Source organism: Rhamphochromis longiceps, linkage group LG2, assembly GCF_057381845.1.
Source record: "Rhamphochromis longiceps isolate RC_006_pf linkage group LG2, R_longiceps_female_GT1.1, whole genome shotgun sequence".
NCBI classification, from domain to species: domain Eukaryota; kingdom Metazoa; phylum Chordata; class Actinopteri; order Cichliformes; family Cichlidae; genus Rhamphochromis; species Rhamphochromis longiceps.
Window position 1 is genome coordinate 10,832,523 of NC_140558.1, and position 21,551 is coordinate 10,854,073.

Below are 21,551 nucleotides of genomic sequence, written 5' to 3' on the forward strand. Positions count from 1 at the left end.
GACAGCCAATAGCGATTTTCCTTACTGAGGAGTTGGCAACACTGCCTCAGACCTCTGTAGCAGGTGGCTTCGGCCCTGCTGATGCCAGTAGGTCTTCTGGATAATAAACAGGGTCGGAGTGAGACCTCCACCCTATCGGTGGTTCTTATTTGGTGTCCGGAAACAAGGTCGGAGTGAGACCTCCTGTTCCCGGTTGTCTGACAGCTGCTCGGTGTGTAACGGAAGACATTTTGAGCTTTCGGTGGTCCCGGGGCCGTTATCGGAGTGTCAGCCTGAAGTCGGGGCTGATGTGCTGGACTCTGCGACGTGAAAAAGTCGAGCTTTAACGGAACATCGCTGCAGTTTGTGTAGCCAAGCTAGCTTAGCTCACAGCCGCACAGCTAGCACACTCCTAGATGCTAGTTAGCTAGCGACACCTAGCTGGCCTCCTCCTCCTCCTGCACCTCCTCCTCGACAACCGGTCCCTTCTCCGCAGACATAATGGCTTTAAAACGAATTTCTAAGGTAACACACCGCCCTCTGTTTCACGTTTATTTAACATCGTGTGTGGCGTTTGTGTGCTGGGAGCTAGCCTGCCCTCGGCACTGCAGCTGCAGCATTTCGCATTAAACCAGGTGAAATGCAGCTCCGTGCAGCCGCACAGTGAGTCGTGTTTTATGTGCTGGAATCAGCCGCACTCGGGGGCAGGTTTGAGCCGAGAATCAGCCTCAGTGCGGGTCTTTCGGGGTTCAGACCTAACGATGGTCCAGGCCTGAAGCTGCTCTGCTCTTTGGTTCCTTTTAAAATAAACTTGGTTTCTTCTCCGTGATTCCTGCTCGGTTCCGCTGAGCTCATTAGCTGTCAGAGTTTATTACGTTATTACAATTACTAACCCTTCTTTTTTAGTCTCTCCGTCACATTTACATATACACATTTTTATTCCTTTGCATTTCTCCGGCAGCTGTGATTACAGTTGATGGTTTTCACCCACAGACACGAAGAGTTTGTAAATGTGTGTTTGTGTTCACATTAAAGTGCATCCCTGCAGGTCTGTCCGTCAGGGCCGAGGGACCCTGCTGTGTTTGGACAGGTGAGAGCAGCTGACGCTAACCTCCAGGTTGCTGCTTTCAGTCCAGATGCTGACAGATGTCTTTCTACCCCTCATCCTGAATACCTTCATCTCCACAAAGTGCTCACAGTGTGACGGTGTTGCCAATTTCCAATGTTGGTAAATAGACGTTAGTGAGCAGGATTTACAAAGGGGTTATAGATAAAAGAAAGAAATTATCTGCAAGAATCTTAACAACTGTGTTATTTTACCTACATTATAACCAGTCCATGATTTTTGGTCAATTATAACATCTTTATAGATCTATTTTTATACTTGTTGCCAGATCTCTTTTTAAAAAAATATATTTTTAATGTAAATGAGACCTTTGAAGTCGATAAATGATATATAAAAGTCACTTATTGTGGCTTCTACCTTGTGACAGGAATGTTGTTTGTAGCTCAAGAAATATTGACGTCATTCACGAGGAATGCATTTTACATGTTTCACATTTTATAGGTCAACAAGTCGTTTACAGCAGTTTAAATACAGACGATCACGTTTTGGCACAAGCTGAGCTGTAGATGGACAGATGTTGGTGTTTCCATACAGAATGTGAATCAGTGAGACCGCAAAACGAGGAAAGCTCACTTTTTTGAGATGACTTCTATGCACGGACCTAACGTCAGAAATCAGTTCTCTCTGCCCGAGAGTCAGTCTTTGGAGTTCAGGGCTCTTCATGTTTTAATTCTTTTTTTGCTGTTTTCCTTCCTCCTCTCTATATATTTTGTTTCATTTTGTTCTATAAAACAATAACATAAACAGATTTTCGTTTGCTAGGAAATCTGAAATGTTAGGCGATGAAAACAGGAAGCAAAGAAATCGCAGGATTTTTCCCAGAAAGTCGTCTTTCCAGCTGTCGCAGTGGCTCTCTCTGTATAATCTGGTTATTGTACAGAGGAATAACTGAGCTCCACTGAAATGGTGGTAAAGGCCAACATGATTGTGCACTCATGTCTTCAACATGGCTGCTGAAACGACACCAAAGCCTGGCGCCCTCGATGGCGAGCGTAAACTACAAACGCAGAGGTGGACGCTGACCAACCAAGATGTCGCGTCTTCACCCTTCAGCTTATCAGGAAATCCATACAAACATCTCTACAGGGGAAAACAGTACTCATTAGACATAATGGCTGTTTTTACTGAGCGTGCTCAGTGAGGGTCTGCTGTTAGGTTAAATGTGTTTAACATAGCCAGGCTTAGATCAGTGACAACGGGAATCCCAGCGGCGCTGACTGCTGTACTCGGTTAAATCAGGCTCTCTGCTTCATACTCTTGTTGTGCTTATGGGCAATTTTAAAGATAATTTTATTTTTTAAATGCACCTTATCCAGCAATATTTAGCTTAATTTATTTTATTTACTCTTTATTTTCACTGATGTAAATTTAGTGTATCTGTAGGCTATTTAAATTTTAGAAAAATACAATTTTAAATAAATAATAATTTTTTAAAACTTGTTTGTTTTAATGTCGACAGCATTTCAGATGTTTTTATTTATTTTAATTTTGCCATTTTTAAATTTAAATCCAGCATAAAATTTATTCAAAGTATTTTTAGTGTTACTGGTGCACTGTTTATTTATTTCATTCAAAATAATTGTTCTTAACTTTAGTTAAGTATAAGTAGAATAACTGGAAATATAAATAAATAAAAATGGAGGCAGTGAGGAGTTTTTAAGGAAGCGTTTTTGTGCTCGCCTCCTAAACTCGGCCGAACCTGAAAGACGAGCCGTGTGCGCCTCGCCTGTATGTCACATACCAACACACACACACACACACACACACGGCAGTTTGGCTTCAGGCTGGAAACACAAACCACCCGTCCTATGACAGCCGTGTGTCTTCTTGGCTCTTCTGTCAACGGTAAAAATAGACTCTGTTGCTTACACATCAATAAAAGCCTGAGTGTGTCCGAGTGTTTTAATGCAGCCTTCACACAGGAGACCAACCTTCAGGCTTTTCAAAGTAAATGCCTCTTATTTATTTCCTTCAGGATAAAGCTGTGGTCACGCTCAGTTACTTATTTGCTAGAAGAATAAAAAGTCGTTTTAAAGCAGCTCAACAGCCACTTGCATTAGAAACATCAGAAATGATCGCAGATCTCAGCAAGGAAACGCTCGGCGGCTTTCTGAACTCTCACACAGACGCAGTAACATTTAGAGTTTGATTCACCGCCGGCCAAGTTTAGCCCGTAACCTGACAACTTCACCGCGGCTATTTCAAGTCCTGACTGCTGGATTCAGACATCTTTAAAGGCCTGGTCTCCACACAGGACACACGAAGAGGCCGCTTAACTGTAAAAACACCATTGGAGGTAACCTTCGCACCAAAACTCAAGGAACTCAAAGAAAACGAGACCTTACACTTCTTCCTCATTAAAATTAAAATGCAATTAATCAGTCAGCTGAGCGTGCTCGGTGAACAGTTGGCAACATGTCGGCGACGGCTCTGAGCAGGACGTCAACAAGTCTTTGCAAGCAAAACATTTTTAAAAAATGTAGTTTCTTTTTTTCTTACACTGAGTGGCAGCAGCAGCCTCCTCCCAACCAAACTGGCTGCGGGGAGGTTTTTGGTGTACAGACTGGTAAACGGCGTTAACCACTGCAAGCCACTCGCCATCTGGTCGTTAGAAACCCATGGGTCTGCTGATGGGTTTTTATTACCATATTATCTTTTTTCATCACATTTCCAGTACAGCTGTGAACTCGATGTGACCAACATCAGTAAATGTCCTCGTTGCTGATGTCAGTCAGCAGGGCTTTAACGTCTGTCGTTCCTCTGCAGGAGCTAACCGACCTGTCCAGAGATCCTCCGGCTCAGTGCTCCGCCGGTCCTGTCGGCGAAGACAGTAAGACCACTTTTCAGTTTTCTTTACGCAAAAGTTCACAGAGAGGAACGAGTGTGCTGCACTAACCCTCGTCTCCTCTTTTTTACAGTGTTTCATTGGCAAGCTACTATTATGGGACCTGTAAGTATCAAACAGCTGCTCCGCCTCAGAGTTTGGAGCTAAAAACTGCAGTTAGTTTGTCAAAACAAGCACAAACTGAAAGCCTAGCTGAGCGTGATTCTGTGGGAAACGCTGCAGTCGTGTTTTTTGTAAAACCTGAATCCACAGAACTGCTGCAGGTGTAACGGCGCCGGAGTTCGAGCCGATTCAGGGGCCGTGTCACTGATATTTATACAAACTGTTGGCAGTGACGTGGTGTGAGCATGTGAGTGTTTAACCTCTCTCTGTTTTTAACTGCAGCCTGACAGTCCCTATCAGGGCGGCGTATTTTTCCTGACTATTCATTTCCCTACAGATTATCCCTTCAAACCCCCCAAGGTAAAATTTTTATTAAACCTTTGAAGCCTTTTAACTTCCTTAAAATTAAAATAAATAAAAAAAAATTGAATACATGTCTGAGATTTTGAAGTGATGCTAAATCGTTTCGGTTCCTCTCCCCGCTCAGGTCGCCTTTACAACGAGAATTTATCACCCAAATATAAACAGTAATGGCAGCATCTGTTTGGATATATTGAGATCACAGTGGTCTCCAGCATTAACTATCTCTAAAGGTAAGAAACATTCATATAAACGGCCAAATGTTTCTGTTTCTGTAACCCTGAAATTGAGTTTTTAAATCTGCTCCCCTTTGGTGAGAATAATGAAAAGATGTGTGAAATATATTTTTTTTAGCTTTAATTTTCTTGTAGTTTATTAATAAAGATTCTATAATTAGGCATCTCATTTATAGATAGCGACTCTAACGCTCCCGTCAGAGGGAGACAAATGGTTAAAAACTTCTGTCCTGCAGTGATTCTTTACTGTTAGTACAGGTTTTGACCAGTAGGTGGAGCTGTTTGGTTGTAGTTTCACCTTGTAACAGGTAATAATGATATTTACATCAAACAGGTTTGTTCACAGAGCAGAAAATAAAGTTTGAACCTGACGCTGAAATCTGATTTTTAAAGCATTTTCATCCTTATTTATTTATTTTTTTACCTTATGCGCAATATTACTTTTAATTATTATGCTATTATATTTCCATTTACTCATATTTATGTATGTTAAATATTCCTGTTACTTTAATTTATTTTTCTGTTAATATTATAATTTTTCCATTTATTTTTTAAGAGTTACAGTTTTTTATTTTCAACTAATTTAAATAATTTTCCTGTTTATTTTTTAAATGTACTATCTTACTTTTGCTTTGCTCCTGTATATACATTTCCCTGAACATATGCATTTTCTTTTCTTTCTTTTCTTCTTTGTTTTCTTGCTGTCGTTGCAGGTGTGTCTGTATGGAGGCCCACAGCTGCCAAAACTAAAACAATTAAAATTTAAAAAAGTAAAAAAAAAAAAAGAAGAAGTAAATAATAAATAATGAAGCAAATGAAATCAGTATAATAAATACATCACATTTTCATAATAATTGTTGCCTATAATGTGATGTGTTTGCTTGTTTGTTGGCAGTTTTTGTCCCCCATACAGACTCATAATCACTCAGTCATGTGTGAAAAGCAGGAGCACGCTGCAGACCTCAGAGCTGCTCTGACTCTCTCTTTTCCCTCTCTGCAGTCCTTTTGTCCATTTGTTCTCTGTTATGTGACCCGAATCCCGACGACCCGCTAGTGCCAGAGATCGCCCGCATCTACAAAACAGACCCTGTGAGGTGAGTCCACACCTGTTAACCTGCAGGTAATCGGCTGCTCAAAGGACGAGGAGAGCGGCTTCTAGCCTAGCGGGAGGTTTATAACCGAGTGTCCTGCTGCTTGGTCTCAGGTATAACAGACTAGCCAGGGAGTGGACAGAGAAGTATGCCATGCTGTGAGGGTAAGAGTGAAGCTCACCTGAGCTGCCTGCTGATTCTGTGTCTCAGACGCACGTTGAAGCAAATAAAGCATGACTGCAGAGTTTTCTCACTGCATGGAGCGCAGGTAGGGACGACCTGGCGGACGTCACATGGAGAGAAAATAACGCAAACCTAAAGACGTGAGATATAATAAAACTCACACATGTACAGGTGTTATGAAGGGGGAAATTATCTATAGAGACCAAACAGTTTGTGTATCGGGCTGTAAACATGTTTATTTCTGTGGGGACTGACTCACTGCTGGAGCCTCTGGTGGGCGTTAGAGGAACTGCAGGTGTTGCTGCTTGAGGAGCGTCCTGTGTTTAACAGTTGGGGTAAACTGCACGTGTGGCGAGTGGGAGTAAAGCGGTGACAATGATGTTTTGTTTCCTGTGAATGGCTGCAGGTGGATTTTGGTCTGTGTTTCTCAGGCATGGCATCGTCCTGCAGCCTCTCCCGCCTCCTCACCTTTTCTCTCCCTCCCTGCAGGTACAACAAGACGGCTCAGGACTGGACTCAGAAATACGCCATGTGATCTGCCTCCTGCTGTTTTCTCATGTGGCCACGCCCCCTCTCATCCACCTGTAACAGCAATTTGTTCACCTTTCCTTCCCGTCCCATCCTTTGATTTTTATCGCTTGTCTGTTTGGGTTTTTTCTGCTTTCCGGGTGAAGGGCTGAGACTCTGAGCCGTCAACGTGCCAACTGAGAAACCAGGAAGCAGAGCGGACTCACTGCTCCTGCAGATGAGACCGCTTTTTAAAAAAGAAGAAGAAGAAGGCTTTTTGGTTTCTTTTGTTTTTAGACCGTTAGAGCCGTTAGTTCATCCATCATCCAACACTGTTGTCCTCTTTTTGCACTGGAACACAAACCGAGCTCCCCGCGGCTGATCGATCAACTAATAGCTCCGTGATGGTTTTTCTCAATAAAGCTGAACAAATTGCAGCTCCTGTTGTCCTGTTTTCATTCCAGGGAATCACATCCTGCTCTGAGACTCCTCCTGATGAATAAAAAAGTCTGTTTCTGCTTTGCTCACAGGTGGAAGAATGGAAACAGACTCTTTTTATTCGTCACAAACACAAGCGGACTCTGAGAGCAGGAGCCGCTACCCTGACATCATCAGCCACGCTCAGCGGTCACATGAACGCCGTTATCAGCGAAATTAATCCTCCTGCTCAGGGAGGTTAAAATCGTTTCACACTGAGAGAACAGACAGATCACAAGTGGTTTGGACTTTCTGTCAGTATAAGTCACACATTAAATCCCATTTATTAAGAAATACAGAGCAATTTCAACATAATGTCACAGTTTTTCTACACAATGAAGAAATGCTGCTTAAATTAAATAAGTGTAAAATGACAAAAAAGGTTCTGGAGGCTCATTAGCCAGACTCCCCAGGAATTACAAAACAACTAAAGAATAAAAAAACAGGAGCTATTATGTAATTACTTCACAAAATAGAGTGAAAACATCTCACATGTTAAAAACTCCAATGTAACGTCTTTCTTACAGAGCAGAGCTGCTCAATTCTAGCCAAAAAATCTCAAACTGATCATTTTGGTGATGATCAGTCATGGTGATCATGATCACTGTGGATTTATGAAGCTTCAGATTTACTCGGGATTCCTTCGGACTTTGTGATTAAACACAAAAGAGTGATGTAGAGTCATAACGAACAAAAACAGCACAGTGATTTGATCTTTTTCTTGTTTTCAGAGTAGCTGGAACACAAAATTGTAAAGGAAACAGAAATATAATTGCACATCTGAAATGTTTCAGAAAGAAAATTTTAAGAATTTAACTCAAGCTGAAGGACGTTCAGACTTTTTTTTCGTATCGCAGCTCAGCTTTCAGCGTTTCTTTTCAACATGTCATGTTTTTAACCACCAGGGGGCGGTGTTTAAATGTTTACCCCAGGTCTACCGCATCGCCCTGGACTCACTGCGCCGTCTTGTGGTACAAAGTGTTTTAACTCTAGTTTGTATCTCTTCATCACAGATCAAAGATGTTTGGGACGTAAAGCCTTTGTGGTTATTTCTTCTCGTTTCGCTGATTTTAGGAGGTTTTACCAGTTTTATAAACACCTCCATAAGTTCAATACAAGTTGTTTTTGTTCCGGTCCTTTATCTCTCCGGATGGATGCTGAGACTCATCGTCCTGCTGCAGGATGAATCTGGGATATATTCAGTATAACTGGAGGTACTGGACCTAACCATTGTCTGGTCACGCTGGGTTAGCTGATGTTAAACTTTGCATGATTATAGTTCAAAATAATCCTTTATTTCAAACTGAGCCTGTGATATACTGAGTGTTTAGCAGTCTCCAACACACACAGTTGTCATTATCAGAAACTCTTACCATGTTTTCTTTTCAACACAACATCTCAGCTTCTCTGGATAACTCCACAGCTGAGCAGGTGAGTGGAAATAAATCACAATTTGAATATTTATTTTAAAAAAACAATCAGATTTTATTTTAAAAAAAAAGGTTAAAAGCTCATGTTTGACTGTACAGTGCAGGGCAGGAACATAAATATCATCTGCTGGATTACAGAAACAGGAACAGCAGCTACCCACAGCTCTGGACTACCTTTCCCACAATGCCTTACATTTCGTTTCTCTGAGTTTCCCCTCAGCACTCGTGCCACAGAATAAAATCACGAAATAAAAACCAGGTTCAGTTCATGATGACGTCACGAGAGGAAAACATATCGTCATTGAAATTTTAGAGAGTAAATAATACTTTAAAAAAAAGCGCCAGGAGGAGAGTTTCAGATGTCGGGGGGAGGGGTGTCTGAATAAAACACGCGTGATAATCTGTCCGTGAAGAGTCTGCTCATGCTGCCCAAAGCGACCACTTTATTAGGAACACCTATGCGAGTAAACTGTAGCTGTAAACCAACAGGAAAAATAAGATTAAGATCCTCACATCGTACAATGGCTGTGGCAGGTGGATTAAAGTTATCAACCCATGAGAGGTCAGTTTCGTCACCATTGTGGTAAACCTCTCTTTAATCTGAGGTGTCATCACAGCGCGTTTCTGCCCTCTGATTAACACCAGACGAGTAACAGATTACAGAACATCTGATCCTTTACAATCGTTTCAGTTTCGTAGCACCTTTTCTCTGCTGGCGGCTGCAGAAAGAACAAACTGTGCGAAGCGTTCAGCGGTTGAAGTGAACAGAAAACCCCCCAAATCCACAACTTTACCATCGAATCCACAGAAAACAGAGCGCGCCTCAGGAGGAGACGTCAGCTTACCAAGGCGGGGGGGATTTTTGGTATGTTTTTCCTTTATTGGCTCCTCGGGAACAGAAGCTGCTCCCCGTCTTTGCTGGAGTGTCGTGGCCAAAAAAAAAAAAAAAAAAAGTAAAAGTTGAGTTTGACTGTTTTCACGCGCTACAATCAAGTTTTCTTTTGACCCTTTTTTTTCTACAAACTGGTTTAAAAAGCTCAGAGAAACTTTCAGCCCTGAACCCATCACGAGGACGAGCGTCGCACTCGGTCCAGAGCGAGTCGAGGGACGACGGGTGGATGGATGGACTCAGCTGGAGGTGGACCGATCAGATCATTACGCCGTGGAAAGCTCCACCCCACTGTCGCAGACCCCGCTGTCGATTCGAGTGTCCACTTTCAGTTCCTGAACCCGAGCGCACAGAAGCTCGCCTGCGAACACAAACGCAGCTCAGTGACTCGTGGTCATTTGACTTGGCAGTCGGTGTTACGTGCACGTTATGTGCGCATGCTCACCACTCATTGCGCTGGTGGCCGGCGCTTCCTCGCTCTCGTGCAGCGCCTCCTCCAGGACGCTCAGTGCTCTGCACTCGCCGACTGACCTCAGAGCAGCCAGCAGCTCCCTGATCGTTCCACCGGAAACCTGAAGGAGAGACGGGAAGCAGTTTATCCACAAAATCCTCGAGGGGGCGTTTCCCAGGTTTCTGAGAACATTCAGATGCTGGAGTGTGTGTCGGAGTGTGTGAGATCGTGTTTTGTGTGTGTGCGTTACCTCGTAGCTGTCCAGCAGGGTTTTAGCGGGGGAGGGGCTCAGCCTGAAGGCCGTGTTAAGGATCCCGAGACCCAGACTGTGAGCCAGATTCTCCCAGCATCCTTCACTCTCCAGAGTGCCACACAGCGCCTGCTTCACCTCTGTGTCCAGGCTCGCCAGGTCGCCTACACACGCAAACATGTCATCAGCAAACCGATGCGCCGATGTCATGATTTTGTATTTCGTGGTTATGAAACAATGAACCACGTCTAACACGGTGGTCAATCACAGGGTAATAAAGTGTCCACGTGTGGGGAGGAGCTCACCTTGAGGAGGGACGAAGGCCGTTTGAGGTGCTTTTGGTTTGTATTCTTTGCCGTTCAGAAGATCCCAAACCTGCAAACACACACCTGCGGGTTCATTAATCTGCTTCGTGTCGTGAGGTCCACCAGAGGCTCAGAAGCTACGTGTACCTGAGGGGTGGCAGCCATGTTGAAGGGAGTTGTCCCTGGGATGTAACCTTCATCTTCCTCCTCCTCGCTCTCCTTTTCACAGCTCTCCTCCTCATCCTCCTCCCTGAAGAACAGTGGCTCAAAGTTCTCCTTCTGTGGGTCTGCACCTGAAAAGACCCAAATACGAACTTATTAAACACGAGATCAGGACGTCTCACAGGCTTCGTCCTCTTCAGAAAGGAAGCCGTAAGAAACGATGGGGCCTCAGGTGGATGCTAGTAAATGAGCTCCTGGTGAACAAAAGAACTCTGAGCTTTAATAAAAATCTACCTGCAGCCATGAGGAGAGCCGTGAGCTTGACAGAGCCTCGACCCGCAGCGATGTGGAGGGGGGTGGAGCCATTAAAAGTGCAGCAGTCCACCTTGGCGTTTCCCTGATGGCAGAAACACACAAACAGCACTTCATGCAAAGGCAACTCAAAGGTGAAGTTACATCACACAAAGATTCCTCAGCACTGAGACGCCCACCACTGGTCGTCATACACTCCATCGGTCATCTGATCCTTCATCAGTTAAAGTCAAATCAAGGAGAGAGAGAACATCAGCATCTTCTTCTTAATAACATTAAAAAACTTATTTAGGACTGTTTGACCACCTGATCAGTTCAGGTGTTAAAGGCATGTCCAACTGAGACACTCTGGAGAGACTGTATCTCCTGGCTGACTTAGGAAGGCCTCGCTGTCCACTCTGAGGAGTTGGAGACGAGGCTACAAAGGGTTTGCTTACACTCCCCAGTCAGCTGGACCCACGTAAGCCTATGAAGCTAAACGGACAGCTTTAGATATCAGAAAAATATGTAATAACTTTAGCTTTAGTGGACTGTCCAATCAACAGTTACCACTCCTAATCATTGCTGTTAGGGGAGGTTGTGGTTCCTGGCTGAAGAACTCCAGATTTCTTTGTCAGTATCTTTTAAAGTCACTTTTAAAGACACATTAGGATCTCGTTTGTATTTTATCTTTTTTTAAATTGTGTGGGTGTGTTTATTGTGTAGGTTAAGTTATACTGAGAGTTTTGAGCGCTCGTGCATGCTGACGATGCTCAGTGCTCTATCTTCCAGAACATTTCATGTAATTTATGTGTAACTACCGAACCATCCCATATTTTAGACTGACTGTATGTCATAATTTATGTTGCACTCGAGTCCTGCATGTCTCTGCGATCAGTGATTTGTAATTGATCGGAATTTATGGGTTTCTTTCTACCGCCTGTGTGACTTTTTTATTGTGTTATTCTGAAGCACCGTCACACTGCTGAACTAATAAACTTCATAATTATAATAGAATTTAAAATCTTTACAGATGAAAGTTTTGATGCTTTTGTATGCTGACGACATTAAACGTTTAGTTTCACCTGTGCATCACCTGTATGAAAATTCTTTCTCACAGTTGTGCATCTATATGAATGTGTAACCACTTTATTAACGAGATAATGATTTGCTGCAGCTCTGATGCTGAGCCAGCAAAGCCTCAGCAAAGGTCTCTGCTCTGATTGGTTGTTAGCTCCCAGTCTGCCCAATAACCCAGGCGTACCTCCAGCAGCAGGCAGCCCGCCAGCGATACGTTGTCAGTCTCTGTGGCGAGATGGAGGGCCGTTCGGCCACAGCTGCGTTCCTGGACCTCTGCGTTGGCCCCGCCCTCCAGCAGCTCCCTGAGAGAAAACAGCTGGTTGGCCAGAACCGCCAGGTGGATCGCACACAGACCTGCAAACATGTTTACCGGTAGGTTTTCAAATGAGATGACAGTAACGATAACGTCTGACACAGCATTGCATAAAACGACACCCCCGCACTGTCTCTTTGACAAAAACAGGAATCTTACAAAAACAGTCGCTGTTACCTCGACTTTCTGATTTTACAGATTCAAGTAGTCGTGCTAACTCGCAGATCGATGACACCGACCTTCATCAAACAACACGAACTCCACAAAGACAAAACCCTGCTGGAGCCGCACATTTGGTGACGTTTATGATTAATGGACTCGACTGTGAAGCTATTCAGGATATTTCCATTCAGTAACTCTGGGAAGTTTTCAAGGATAATAGGAAGTGTACAGTTGATCAGGCTCTCTGTGACGTGCCCGTGTCTTTGTCTGTTAAACCTGAAAACTCACCAAGACTCATTTCACCTATAATACAAGAAAAAATGTGTTTTTCTGTGTGTGTGTGTGTGTGTGTGTGTGTGTGTGTGTGTGTGTGTGTGTGTGTGTGTACCTGCTGTGTTGGTTTGGTCCAGCAGCTCTCTCAGCTCTCTGTGTTGCAGTAAAAACTGGATCATTCCTTCTCCCTCATGCTGAGCTGCCAGGTGCAGCACTGTGTTGCCGTGACGATCCGTCAGCGTCGGGTCGGCGCCAGCCAGCAGCAGCGCTTCCACTGCCTCCTTCTGCTGCGTGATAACGGCCAGGTGCAAAGGAGTCTGGGGAACAGAGGGAGGGTGCTTTAGCTCCGTGACCTGAAGCTTTCGGCTCTGTAAGGCTGGAGACGACGAGCTCCATACCTGGTACAGGCGGTTCCTCATGTTGAGCACCTCCTCTCCGGGCAGGGCAAACACCACCTGCGTCAGACTCTTCAGCGCCTCCTGCTGGTTGTGGAGAACAGCCAAATGGAGCCCGCTGAGAAGAGAAAAAGGAGGCGTCACTACACGGCCGAATAAAACCTTTTAATGTGCGCACATCTGATCATCACGATGCGTTTACTGACGTGTCTCCGTTTACATCCTGCGCGGCCATCAGGGAGCGCTGTGGAGCCAGCAGGTACGCCGAGTCAGCCGTAACCGAGTACTGAAAGATGGCCTCCAGCAGTCTGCTGATCACCTGATCCAGCTGCTCCTTGGCGTCGAACTCTGAAAGAGAAAGAAAGACTTGATCGGATGTGTGGAACGCCTGAACGCTTCGTAAAAACTGAATTTATCCTGAGCTTTCTGATGCCGTCAGTGTGATCTGAGCATCTTTGAGTGGACCCGGGAGCGCCACGCAGGAAATAATCCCCGGTGTCACCAGAAAGCAGCAGCGTCAGGTCTAACACCGAGGCGGGAAAAACAAACTCTTCCGCCAAATTTAGAATAACTTACCTCTCTCTGCTTCAGGCTCCACACTGACCCCTCCCTCCTCGCTCCTCTCGCTGACCTCCACGGGTTCGGGCCGGGCTAGAGCTCGCAGCACGGCTCCTGATGGCGAGTCGTCGTCCGGGTCGTTGTCGTCACCGTCGTTGTCTGCGGCGCCGCTCTGAGAGGCTTTAAACAAACGGCGTTTGTTGTGTTTTCTCAGATGATTTTCAAGTTTTTCCACATAAATTTACAGATTTATAATCTCAGAGATGGAATTTTCTCATAAATGGAGATTTTATAATCTGGTTTATAACTAGATTGTCTTAGACGTCACCTAAATTTCACATAATATCAATAATAATATTAATGACTTCCAAAACTTTTCTTGGCTTTTATCCGAGATTACTGAGTCATGATTTATTTCTTCCTCCTAACTAGGTTAAAGGTTAAAAGGTCACGCTCCTAAATCTGTTACTTTATTTGTATTATAGATTATCATAGATTATTTCAACCTCTTCCAGCTCCTAAATTACTTTGAATGGCTCTACAACTTCATCGTAGCTCCTCACCGTGTTTTATCCCTCCTCCACCTCCTCCCAGACCCGCTGAGTACCCTGTGGAGAAACCTCCTCCTCCTCCACCTCCTCCTCCATAGTTGTAGGTAGTGAAGCCCTGGTATCCTGGGTATCCTGAGGGAAATCCACCCAAACACAGAGATTAATGATGACATCACATAACGTCACCCTCAGGTATGTGTTAAACCGCAGAGCAGACCAGAACACAGACTCTACCTGTGGATCCAGGTCCTCCTCCAGCAGCCGGACCTCCTCCTCCTCCTCTGTATAGACCTCCTCCTCCATGACCACTGAAGTCCTGGAAGTTGGGTAAAGTCTTCTGCCTCTTCCTCTGCACCTCCTCTTTGTCTAAAAACACACACGTGTTCATGCCATGCTAACCTCTGTGGCATCCCACATTTAAAATCATTAATAAATCAATCATGATGATCAAACAGCAGGGGGCAGTGTTGGGACACAGATACTAAAAACATTAATATAAATATTGAAATTTTCCGCTGCTATTTATTAATGTTTCCAGCTGATTTGCTTGTAATCGTTCCAGTGTTTTTTTTTAAATAATTTGGAGTTTTATTAATTTTCTTTTTGTTGAAAGTGAAAGTAAAATCAGGCTGTGGGGGAAGAAGAAGAGATAAAGGCCTGAGAGGAGTATTAGGAACCTGCAGGTAACGCATTACCTGAGTTGATTCATTTCTGGCCAACTCCAGAGGAAGACCGGGGTCATGTGACCTACCTAAGATCTGGGGGTGGTAGGTGAAGGGTTTAGGCTCGCTGGTCTCGTTGTCGGACTTCCTCTTCAGCTGGACGAACACAGACGTCGGTTTCTGCAGGTTCTGGTCTCGATACTTCGGCGTCTTAAATACAATGGCGAACTGTCGGCGCAGTAACGGGCACGGTTAATGACACTCCCAACACCTGCAGGTCAAAGTAGCAGCTCCGAATGCAGGAATGCTCACCTGTCTGTGGACGTCTGTGGGGGAGAAGTCTCCCAGAGCCTCCCAGGTGAGACCCGAGTCATCCTCCTCATAGAACCGAACCTGGATGTCATCTGCAAACGCAAACATCAGGTCACCATGGTTTCATAGTTCGCTTTCAGGCCTTGGGAGCATCTCTAGCTCAGATGCACTGCATAAAGATCAACCTTTGTTCACGTGGCTTAAAATCAGCTCTCAGATCTTGATCATGCTAAATCAGAGGCCTGTGATAACCTCAGGGGTAATCCTGGTTTTCACCTTTTGTGCAGTGTACGTCATGGAGAATCATCAACATAACGAGATCCGGACCAGGCTACTGATAATTAATAACATTGCCCCGCTGCTGGAGGCCAGACCACCGTGATCTCAGAGCACATCGGTTCTCTCAGAGAAACCTTGGAAGCGGAGCAGGCGGCAGCCCGAATCCAAATCTTCCTCCTGTGGGATTTGTACGTTGGAGGGGAATTCCCTGAAGCAGGACTTCCTCCAACAGCACTGACACAGCTCCAACCAGGAAAAACTGCTCAGATTCACCTCACTTACACTCAACTGCACGGAAACATCATCAAATAAAGTGAAAAAGAAAAAAATCACTACTTGAGAGACTTTTTAGCAGCCCTTAAAATAACCTGCATGCATGTTTGCTCCGAGGTGCTTTAAAAACCAGAACCAGCCTTCCAAACAGCCGTGCTCATTTCCAGCTGTTTACTGGAGCAGCTCTGCATGCCGTGTTTTAGCTCCTCCCCCTTTGTGCTTCTTCTGACCTCATTATTTTAAATTGCGTCCATGTTTAATATGAGCGTCCCGCACCTGACCTTATATATGTCAAACAGAAAACAGGAAAAGCTCTGCTCGGAAAGCTCACCTTTCTGGACTTTGTCGCAGAGCAGGTAGACCTCCTCTCCTCCGGTCACGCAGCCGGCGGTCCGATCCATCCTCACGATCTTCAGGTTGGAGGCGTTCGGAGCCTCTGAGGGCGAAAAGAGAAACAGTTGCTGTCAGAGATCTACCTACCCGAGGCTTCCTCAAGAGCTACGCATCTTCAAAGGGGAGGGGTTTTTTTTTTTGCACCATCACTCTAAGGTAAAGTAACCACACTTTTACATCACTCAAAGGTTTGTGTTCGAGATCAGGGCCAGAAAAGACACCATGAGGGGGTTTTAAGTGTAATTGTAACACAAAGTTACAGGGGCTGTGAACGGGTTCCTGTCTGTGCTGGACAGGCTGAGGTCTTCAAACCACAGCACACTGTAAGATCAAATAGAGGCACTGAGCACGTGTCCACAGATGCTAAAATAGATCACAGACGCGCCGCTTCCCCTAGACAAAGTCAACAGGAAGTTGTGAAGTTTGCAATCACCGCCAGGACGGGGCCTGGTAGTTTAGGTACGTCCATGACTGTGGACAGGTTTGTGAGAGGAGAGGACAGCAGGATTCATACAGAAAGCAGGAAGTGGAAACTGGATGAAAAGGAGCTGAGGTGGAGGTGGGTTTCAAAGCAGCTTGCAGATGCACAGCAAACGCTGGCACGCTGTAGCTGTAACAGGTGATCCACTCCTGCTCACTACTATTACACTGAAGCTGGCCTGAACCCTGAACGCTGCGGGTCTACTGCAACTGGTAAAGGAAAGTCTAGCAATTAAAAAAATGATAAGTCCAAAAACCAAAAGTAAAAGAGTGAAAACTGGCGAATCGAGAAGAGAAAAGTGTGTGAAATGTTTCCTGCCGGTAAAATGAAAGTGCAGAGCGGGGCTGAAACGATGAACTCGGAGTCGAGTTCAGTCCTCTGAGAGGAAGTGCAGCACAGAGAGCGAAGCAGCTTCAGCAGGAAGAGGGAAACGAAACCGAGCGGCCTGACGAGACGCAAGCGCCGATCTTCAGTCCAGAGCGATCCTCCGATTCCGACCAGTCGCTTTATTCAGCTGTTTCTCTACATTTAACATTTTCAAACCACAAATCCAACACATATAAATGACAAACTTCATATACTTTCAACACTTCAGACCGAAACATGGGGCCTGGAGCTGAGGTTCAGTATGTAGGAACCAATGATCCATCGAATCTACGGTCCAACACAAAACTTCACACATGATCATCTCTCAGCGCAGACCAAGACTCAAAGCTTCACTTTAAAACCCGTTTTCATTTTTCTTAAAACTGATCGGAGCAAACTGAAGTAGGCGTCGAGTCCGTGTGCAGCTCGGTCTGCACATCTAACACGTTTCTCTGTGGGCTTTAATTCAATTTGTCGGTGACACCTGCAGGTGTGTGCTCCGACCGGTTGAAGGGTTGTTCACTTTGACAAACACACGGTCAGGTTACAATGACAAGATTAGAGCTGATGAAAGGAAACGGGAAAGTTTTGAGGACAAGCTCCAAATAATGGATTCATATTTTTTAGTTTTGGCTTTTCTGGACAATGACTCAACCAGGTGGTCTACACCTGTGCCCCAAAGAGCACTAATTTATGAGCAGCTTTATCATTTCAATAATCAACACAACCTTATTAGCATTAGCATTAGCAATAACTTAGCAGGTAAGTCTGATGTTTGTACAGCCGAGATGTGGAACAGCTGACCTGCAGGATTTGCAGAACTTGGAGCATTATGACCAAACCTCACTCTTTTTTTATTGCATGCCTGGTGAGGCTGCAGGCATTTATTAAAGTCAAGGGAAAGAATTCTGTGGGCAACCAACTGCATTACATCCAGGTTGTTTCAGGTCTGTCAGACTCGCAATAATCATCGGTCATTCAGTCGGACATTTCAGTAATGTGAAACAGATCCAACACTAAAGAGAAGTACAGGAAATGGCAGCAAACTGCCTCTGCAAACCTTAATAATCTTCATCTCCTCATCTTTAAGTACACGTGTAAAAAGTCCCGCCACACAAACCGTTTCTCTGTGAGTCGCTCTTCAATAAATCCCCGTTGTAGCATTACACAGACTGTCACTACCTCAGGGACAAAGTGCAGCAACCAGAATCTTATCTCGCACATCTGTAAAGTTTGCTCAGGTTTTAGTTCGAGCTGCAGGTGGAAAAAATGAGACTGAGAGCGACACCGCAAGCAAGCACAAAATGGGACTGAAGCGAAAACGAAACATCTTTCATGTGGTTCAAAGACTCAGGCGGTACCTTCAAAGCAGATCTCACGAGATAAAAACAGTCAAAGTTACACTTTCCTCCGAGCCCTAAACGCATCGTGGACGGACCTGCAAACCTTCCTGCTGGAGGGAGAAGATTAGAAATGCCTGGACTCACTGCTGTCGTAGATCGGCTCGGACACCACGGGCTCGAGCCGCCTGGAGAAGCCGCCGTCGCTGTCGGGGAGGAACGCCGTGAACATGAGCCGAACCACGCTGAGGTCCATCTCTTTGGCCTGAGAAGAGGCAGCATTTCTGATCACACTGAGGTGGTGCTCTGAAGACAGAGAGAGGAGGGCGAGAGTCAACGATGAAACAGATAAAACATCCCGAATTTAAACTTTGTTATGTGTCTCACTCACCTGTGATTTCTCGAGGGACTCTGACCTCCCCCTGAACACTGTCGATGTCGGGGTGGATGGAGACCCCGCAGTTGTATCCCAGCTTGAAGGCCTCGATCATCCGCTCCTCCAGAGTCTTTGCCACGTTCTTCTTCGTCACGTGGAGGATCCCCAGGTTCGGGAAGCTATGAGAAATAAACTGAGCGTCACATACGATCGTTTTACAGGCTTCACTGCGTGTGTGTGTGAGAGAGATGCAGACCTGATGGTGGAGTCTTTGGACTGCAGGTCAGCAATGCAGATTCCTTTATCGCACTGTTTTCCCACCAGACTGTGAGCGTGCAGGTGAGGGACGGGGGTCAGCGCCGTCACCAGCTGGACCACCACCCGGGCCTGACCCTGGTAGTTACAGATCTGAAACACACGCACAGATAACCACCATAAATATCTGCAACTTTACTCCAAGACTCACAGTGTTAAGACTAAACCAGGCTCACTATAACCTGCTGTGAGCATCAGTTTAATGTCTGTGAGGCAGAGCAGCAGACACCACTGATGGGACCCTGGATGATCTGATCTCCATAATCCACTGGAGAAAACTTCAAAAAGTGCATTATGGGTAAACTTTCCAGGCTTATATCGGCACGTGGGATCAGCTGATGAACCTACAATTCAATCCCAGACTCGCCTTCCAGCTCTGATATTCTAATATTCTTATAAATCACATCTGAATGTGGCTCCTGGCTGTGAAATGGAGAAATAATGCCGATCAGATCAAGTTTAAGAGTTTTTCTGAATCCTGCAAAGTTCTGGATCACAGAGGGAACTTCATCTGTCATCTGTCGCTGATGCATGAAAATAATCTTTGCCATGTTTTGGTCTTCAAATCAGGAGACCAGCTTATCGCCAACACACTGAGTCTGAGAGGAAATGTGCTTCTGCTGAACCTTAAACAGTGGCTGTGCTGAAGGACGCTCGGTGTGGATTGTTAGAGTCTGTCAAATGAGGGAGAGGTCAGACTGGATGGATGTGGTTTTAGAGAAGTCATTCGGAGATCCAGAGATGACTCACGGTGACAGATTCAGGGCACTTTGGATTTTTCTGCCCTCGGCGCTTCTCTGCTGCGGTTCAGAAAAAACTTTCTCCTGGTACGGATGACTCACGATACCAGCCAAACTTCAGCGGACGCAGTTTCATGCCGCCTCACCTCCTTTTTAACGGATCTCGCAAAGACGTGTTTTCATCCCCTGTCCGAACATCAGACAGAAACATGAAAGCGCGCTGATCTCTATCAGGTTCTGTAAAATAAAAACGAGTCTGAAGCTTATGAGTTTCAGCTGTGAAACACACAGGTGCTCATTAATGCCTCATTTATATCTATATTTATACCGAAGAGACGAGGTTAGAGAAATATAACTGAAGTTTTCCCTGAAGTAAAACCTGCATTTCTTCTAAAGTCCAATTCAGACTGCAAAAGTGAGTCAGTCCCAACTGTACGGGGGGGGCACAGCCTTCCAATTATTTCACAGCTTTTCAAGGAAACCTGCAATAACCATATTTCCAGTGAAATTTAAAAAAAAAAAACCCTGCACACTTTTAACGAGTGTGCATCCTTCTGTTCCAAAGAGCTGCTGCACCCAATTCAACAGCAACATAGTAACTTATAGAAACCTATAGACACATGTGAAGGCATCGCACTGCCAGCTGGAGCTGATCGATACCTGAGAATACTGCCGAGTCATTAGAGGCGTGGCTGAAAGCTCGTTCAGTCTGAGCACAGCGCACACATCAGTGGAGATTTCGTACAGTGTGAAAGCAGCTAAACTTTGAATGAGCTACGAAACATTTTATCTCTGATAAAAAAAACTTTATCTGTGATCAGGTCAGGATCCTTTTCAAAGTCACATTTAAGACATTCAAGCCTGAATCCAGATAACTGTTCCTGTTCCAGAACTACAAAAACCGAGAGTGCATTTCTTAATCTGCCAAACCAAAACCAAACAATCTGTAAGATTCCTTCAGAGGAAGTAAAACTTCAACTTGTAGCTTTTTCTCTCGTTATGATTTCCTTCACTTTGTCGTTGAGGTTTCTCCACACCCAAAATTAAAAGTTCTCTCTCTATCTAATTGCACTCTGAGGTAAACTGAGTTTGCGGAAAGGAAATCTGTTCCCGTTTCTACCGTGCACACATGTGTGCATGTACAAATGATGTTGCTGCAGACATTTGCCTGCAGGAACGTTGCAGCAGTAAATAAACACTAGCCCACTTCCTCTTCCCGGTGCTGTGGGCCACTCGAAGCGCTCTGGCAGACAAACCCAGTTCCTAGAAACACAGCGAGCATTGCTGTCTGATGGTTTCCTGGTTCAAACACGCTCACACTAAGTACCTGAGGTCTCTGACGTTCCCAGTACGGTGAAGCAGCCAAGTGGAGTTTGCAGAGAAGCGCTCAGTGATCAGCCTTCACTGCTCCCGATGAAGCTAAACTGCAGAGAGGAGGGCAGTATGTGCAATGCCAATTCCCATAATGAAACCTGAGCACTCATGTTTATCTAAGCACTGATTTTTACATTTAAACATCTAATGATGGACAATTTGCTCTCTCTTATTTTGAAAGGTCAGCTGATACAACCAGTTAGCCAGTTTCAGCTGCCTCCCGGGTTGTTGCAGGGCTGGGTCCAGTCCCCTTTGGAGGACCAAATATTAAACACAGGACCTACACTTCCTGGTGACCCCATATTGGACCACACTGAGACAAAGGGCTTGGTTATTTTACATATTAAATGTCATTGGGAGCGCTTGATTTCACTCATTGGAGCAGGCGTATTAGGAGGAGTTGGTTTGATTTAGTTTAACCTCTGTCTCTTGTGAAGGTCGAGATTTAAGCTTGTGAATGCCGGGGGAAGAGATAATTATTTATTATGTACTCACCTGAAACCTCATCTCCTCTAGTCGAGTCTTTTATAAATAGAAATTCCAAATAAATATAGGGGTGGAGCCATCACAAGTGTAAATGTTCTGCATCTCTGGCAGTAAAAGGCCCTCACTATGCGCCTGTTT

The 21,551-nt window shown here is 45.0% G+C and overlaps 2 protein-coding genes across 3 annotated transcripts in view; one reads left to right on the plus strand and one right to left on the minus strand.

Annotated features, from left to right (window-relative positions):
* Window positions 1-144: 144 nt before the first annotated feature.
* Window positions 145-6,866, plus strand: LOC146677007 (ubiquitin-conjugating enzyme E2 2-like). Its single transcript, XM_085417593.1, has 7 exons — window positions 145-504; window positions 3,872-3,935; window positions 4,024-4,055; window positions 4,335-4,412; window positions 4,540-4,645; window positions 5,649-5,742; window positions 6,412-6,866. The coding sequence occupies exons 1-7, from the start codon at window positions 481-483 to the stop codon at window positions 6,455-6,457; spliced, it is 444 nt and encodes a 147-aa protein (XP_085273719.1). The 5' UTR covers window positions 145-480; the 3' UTR covers window positions 6,458-6,866.
* A 1,787-nt stretch (window positions 6,867-8,653) lies between these two features.
* Window positions 8,654-21,551, minus strand: part of nfkb1 (nuclear factor of kappa light polypeptide gene enhancer in B-cells 1) — a 28,192-nt gene continuing 15,294 nt past the window's right edge. For both annotated transcript variants that reach the window (XM_085417610.1, XM_085417601.1), the window contains exons 6-24: window positions 18,755-18,906; window positions 18,514-18,677; window positions 18,270-18,428; window positions 15,874-15,978; window positions 14,991-15,082; window positions 14,768-14,906; window positions 14,251-14,382; window positions 14,029-14,148; window positions 13,484-13,645; window positions 13,114-13,255; window positions 12,911-13,025; window positions 12,628-12,829; window positions 11,949-12,118; window positions 10,688-10,790; window positions 10,379-10,524; window positions 10,232-10,301; window positions 9,927-10,090; window positions 9,671-9,797; window positions 8,654-9,586 (exon numbers count right to left, since the gene is read on the minus strand). In XM_085417610.1, coding sequence (XP_085273736.1) covers window positions 9,492-9,586; window positions 9,671-9,797; window positions 9,927-10,090; window positions 10,232-10,301; window positions 10,379-10,524; window positions 10,688-10,790; window positions 11,949-12,118; window positions 12,628-12,829; window positions 12,911-13,025; window positions 13,114-13,255; window positions 13,484-13,645; window positions 14,029-14,148; window positions 14,251-14,382; window positions 14,768-14,906; window positions 14,991-15,082; window positions 15,874-15,978; window positions 18,270-18,428; window positions 18,514-18,677; window positions 18,755-18,906 — 2,559 coding nt within the window. In that variant the 3' untranslated portion in view covers window positions 8,654-9,491. The remainder of the gene's footprint in view (window positions 9,587-9,670; window positions 9,798-9,926; window positions 10,091-10,231; window positions 10,302-10,378; window positions 10,525-10,687; window positions 10,791-11,948; window positions 12,119-12,627; window positions 12,830-12,910; window positions 13,026-13,113; window positions 13,256-13,483; window positions 13,646-14,028; window positions 14,149-14,250; window positions 14,383-14,767; window positions 14,907-14,990; window positions 15,083-15,873; window positions 15,979-18,269; window positions 18,429-18,513; window positions 18,678-18,754; window positions 18,907-21,551) is intronic.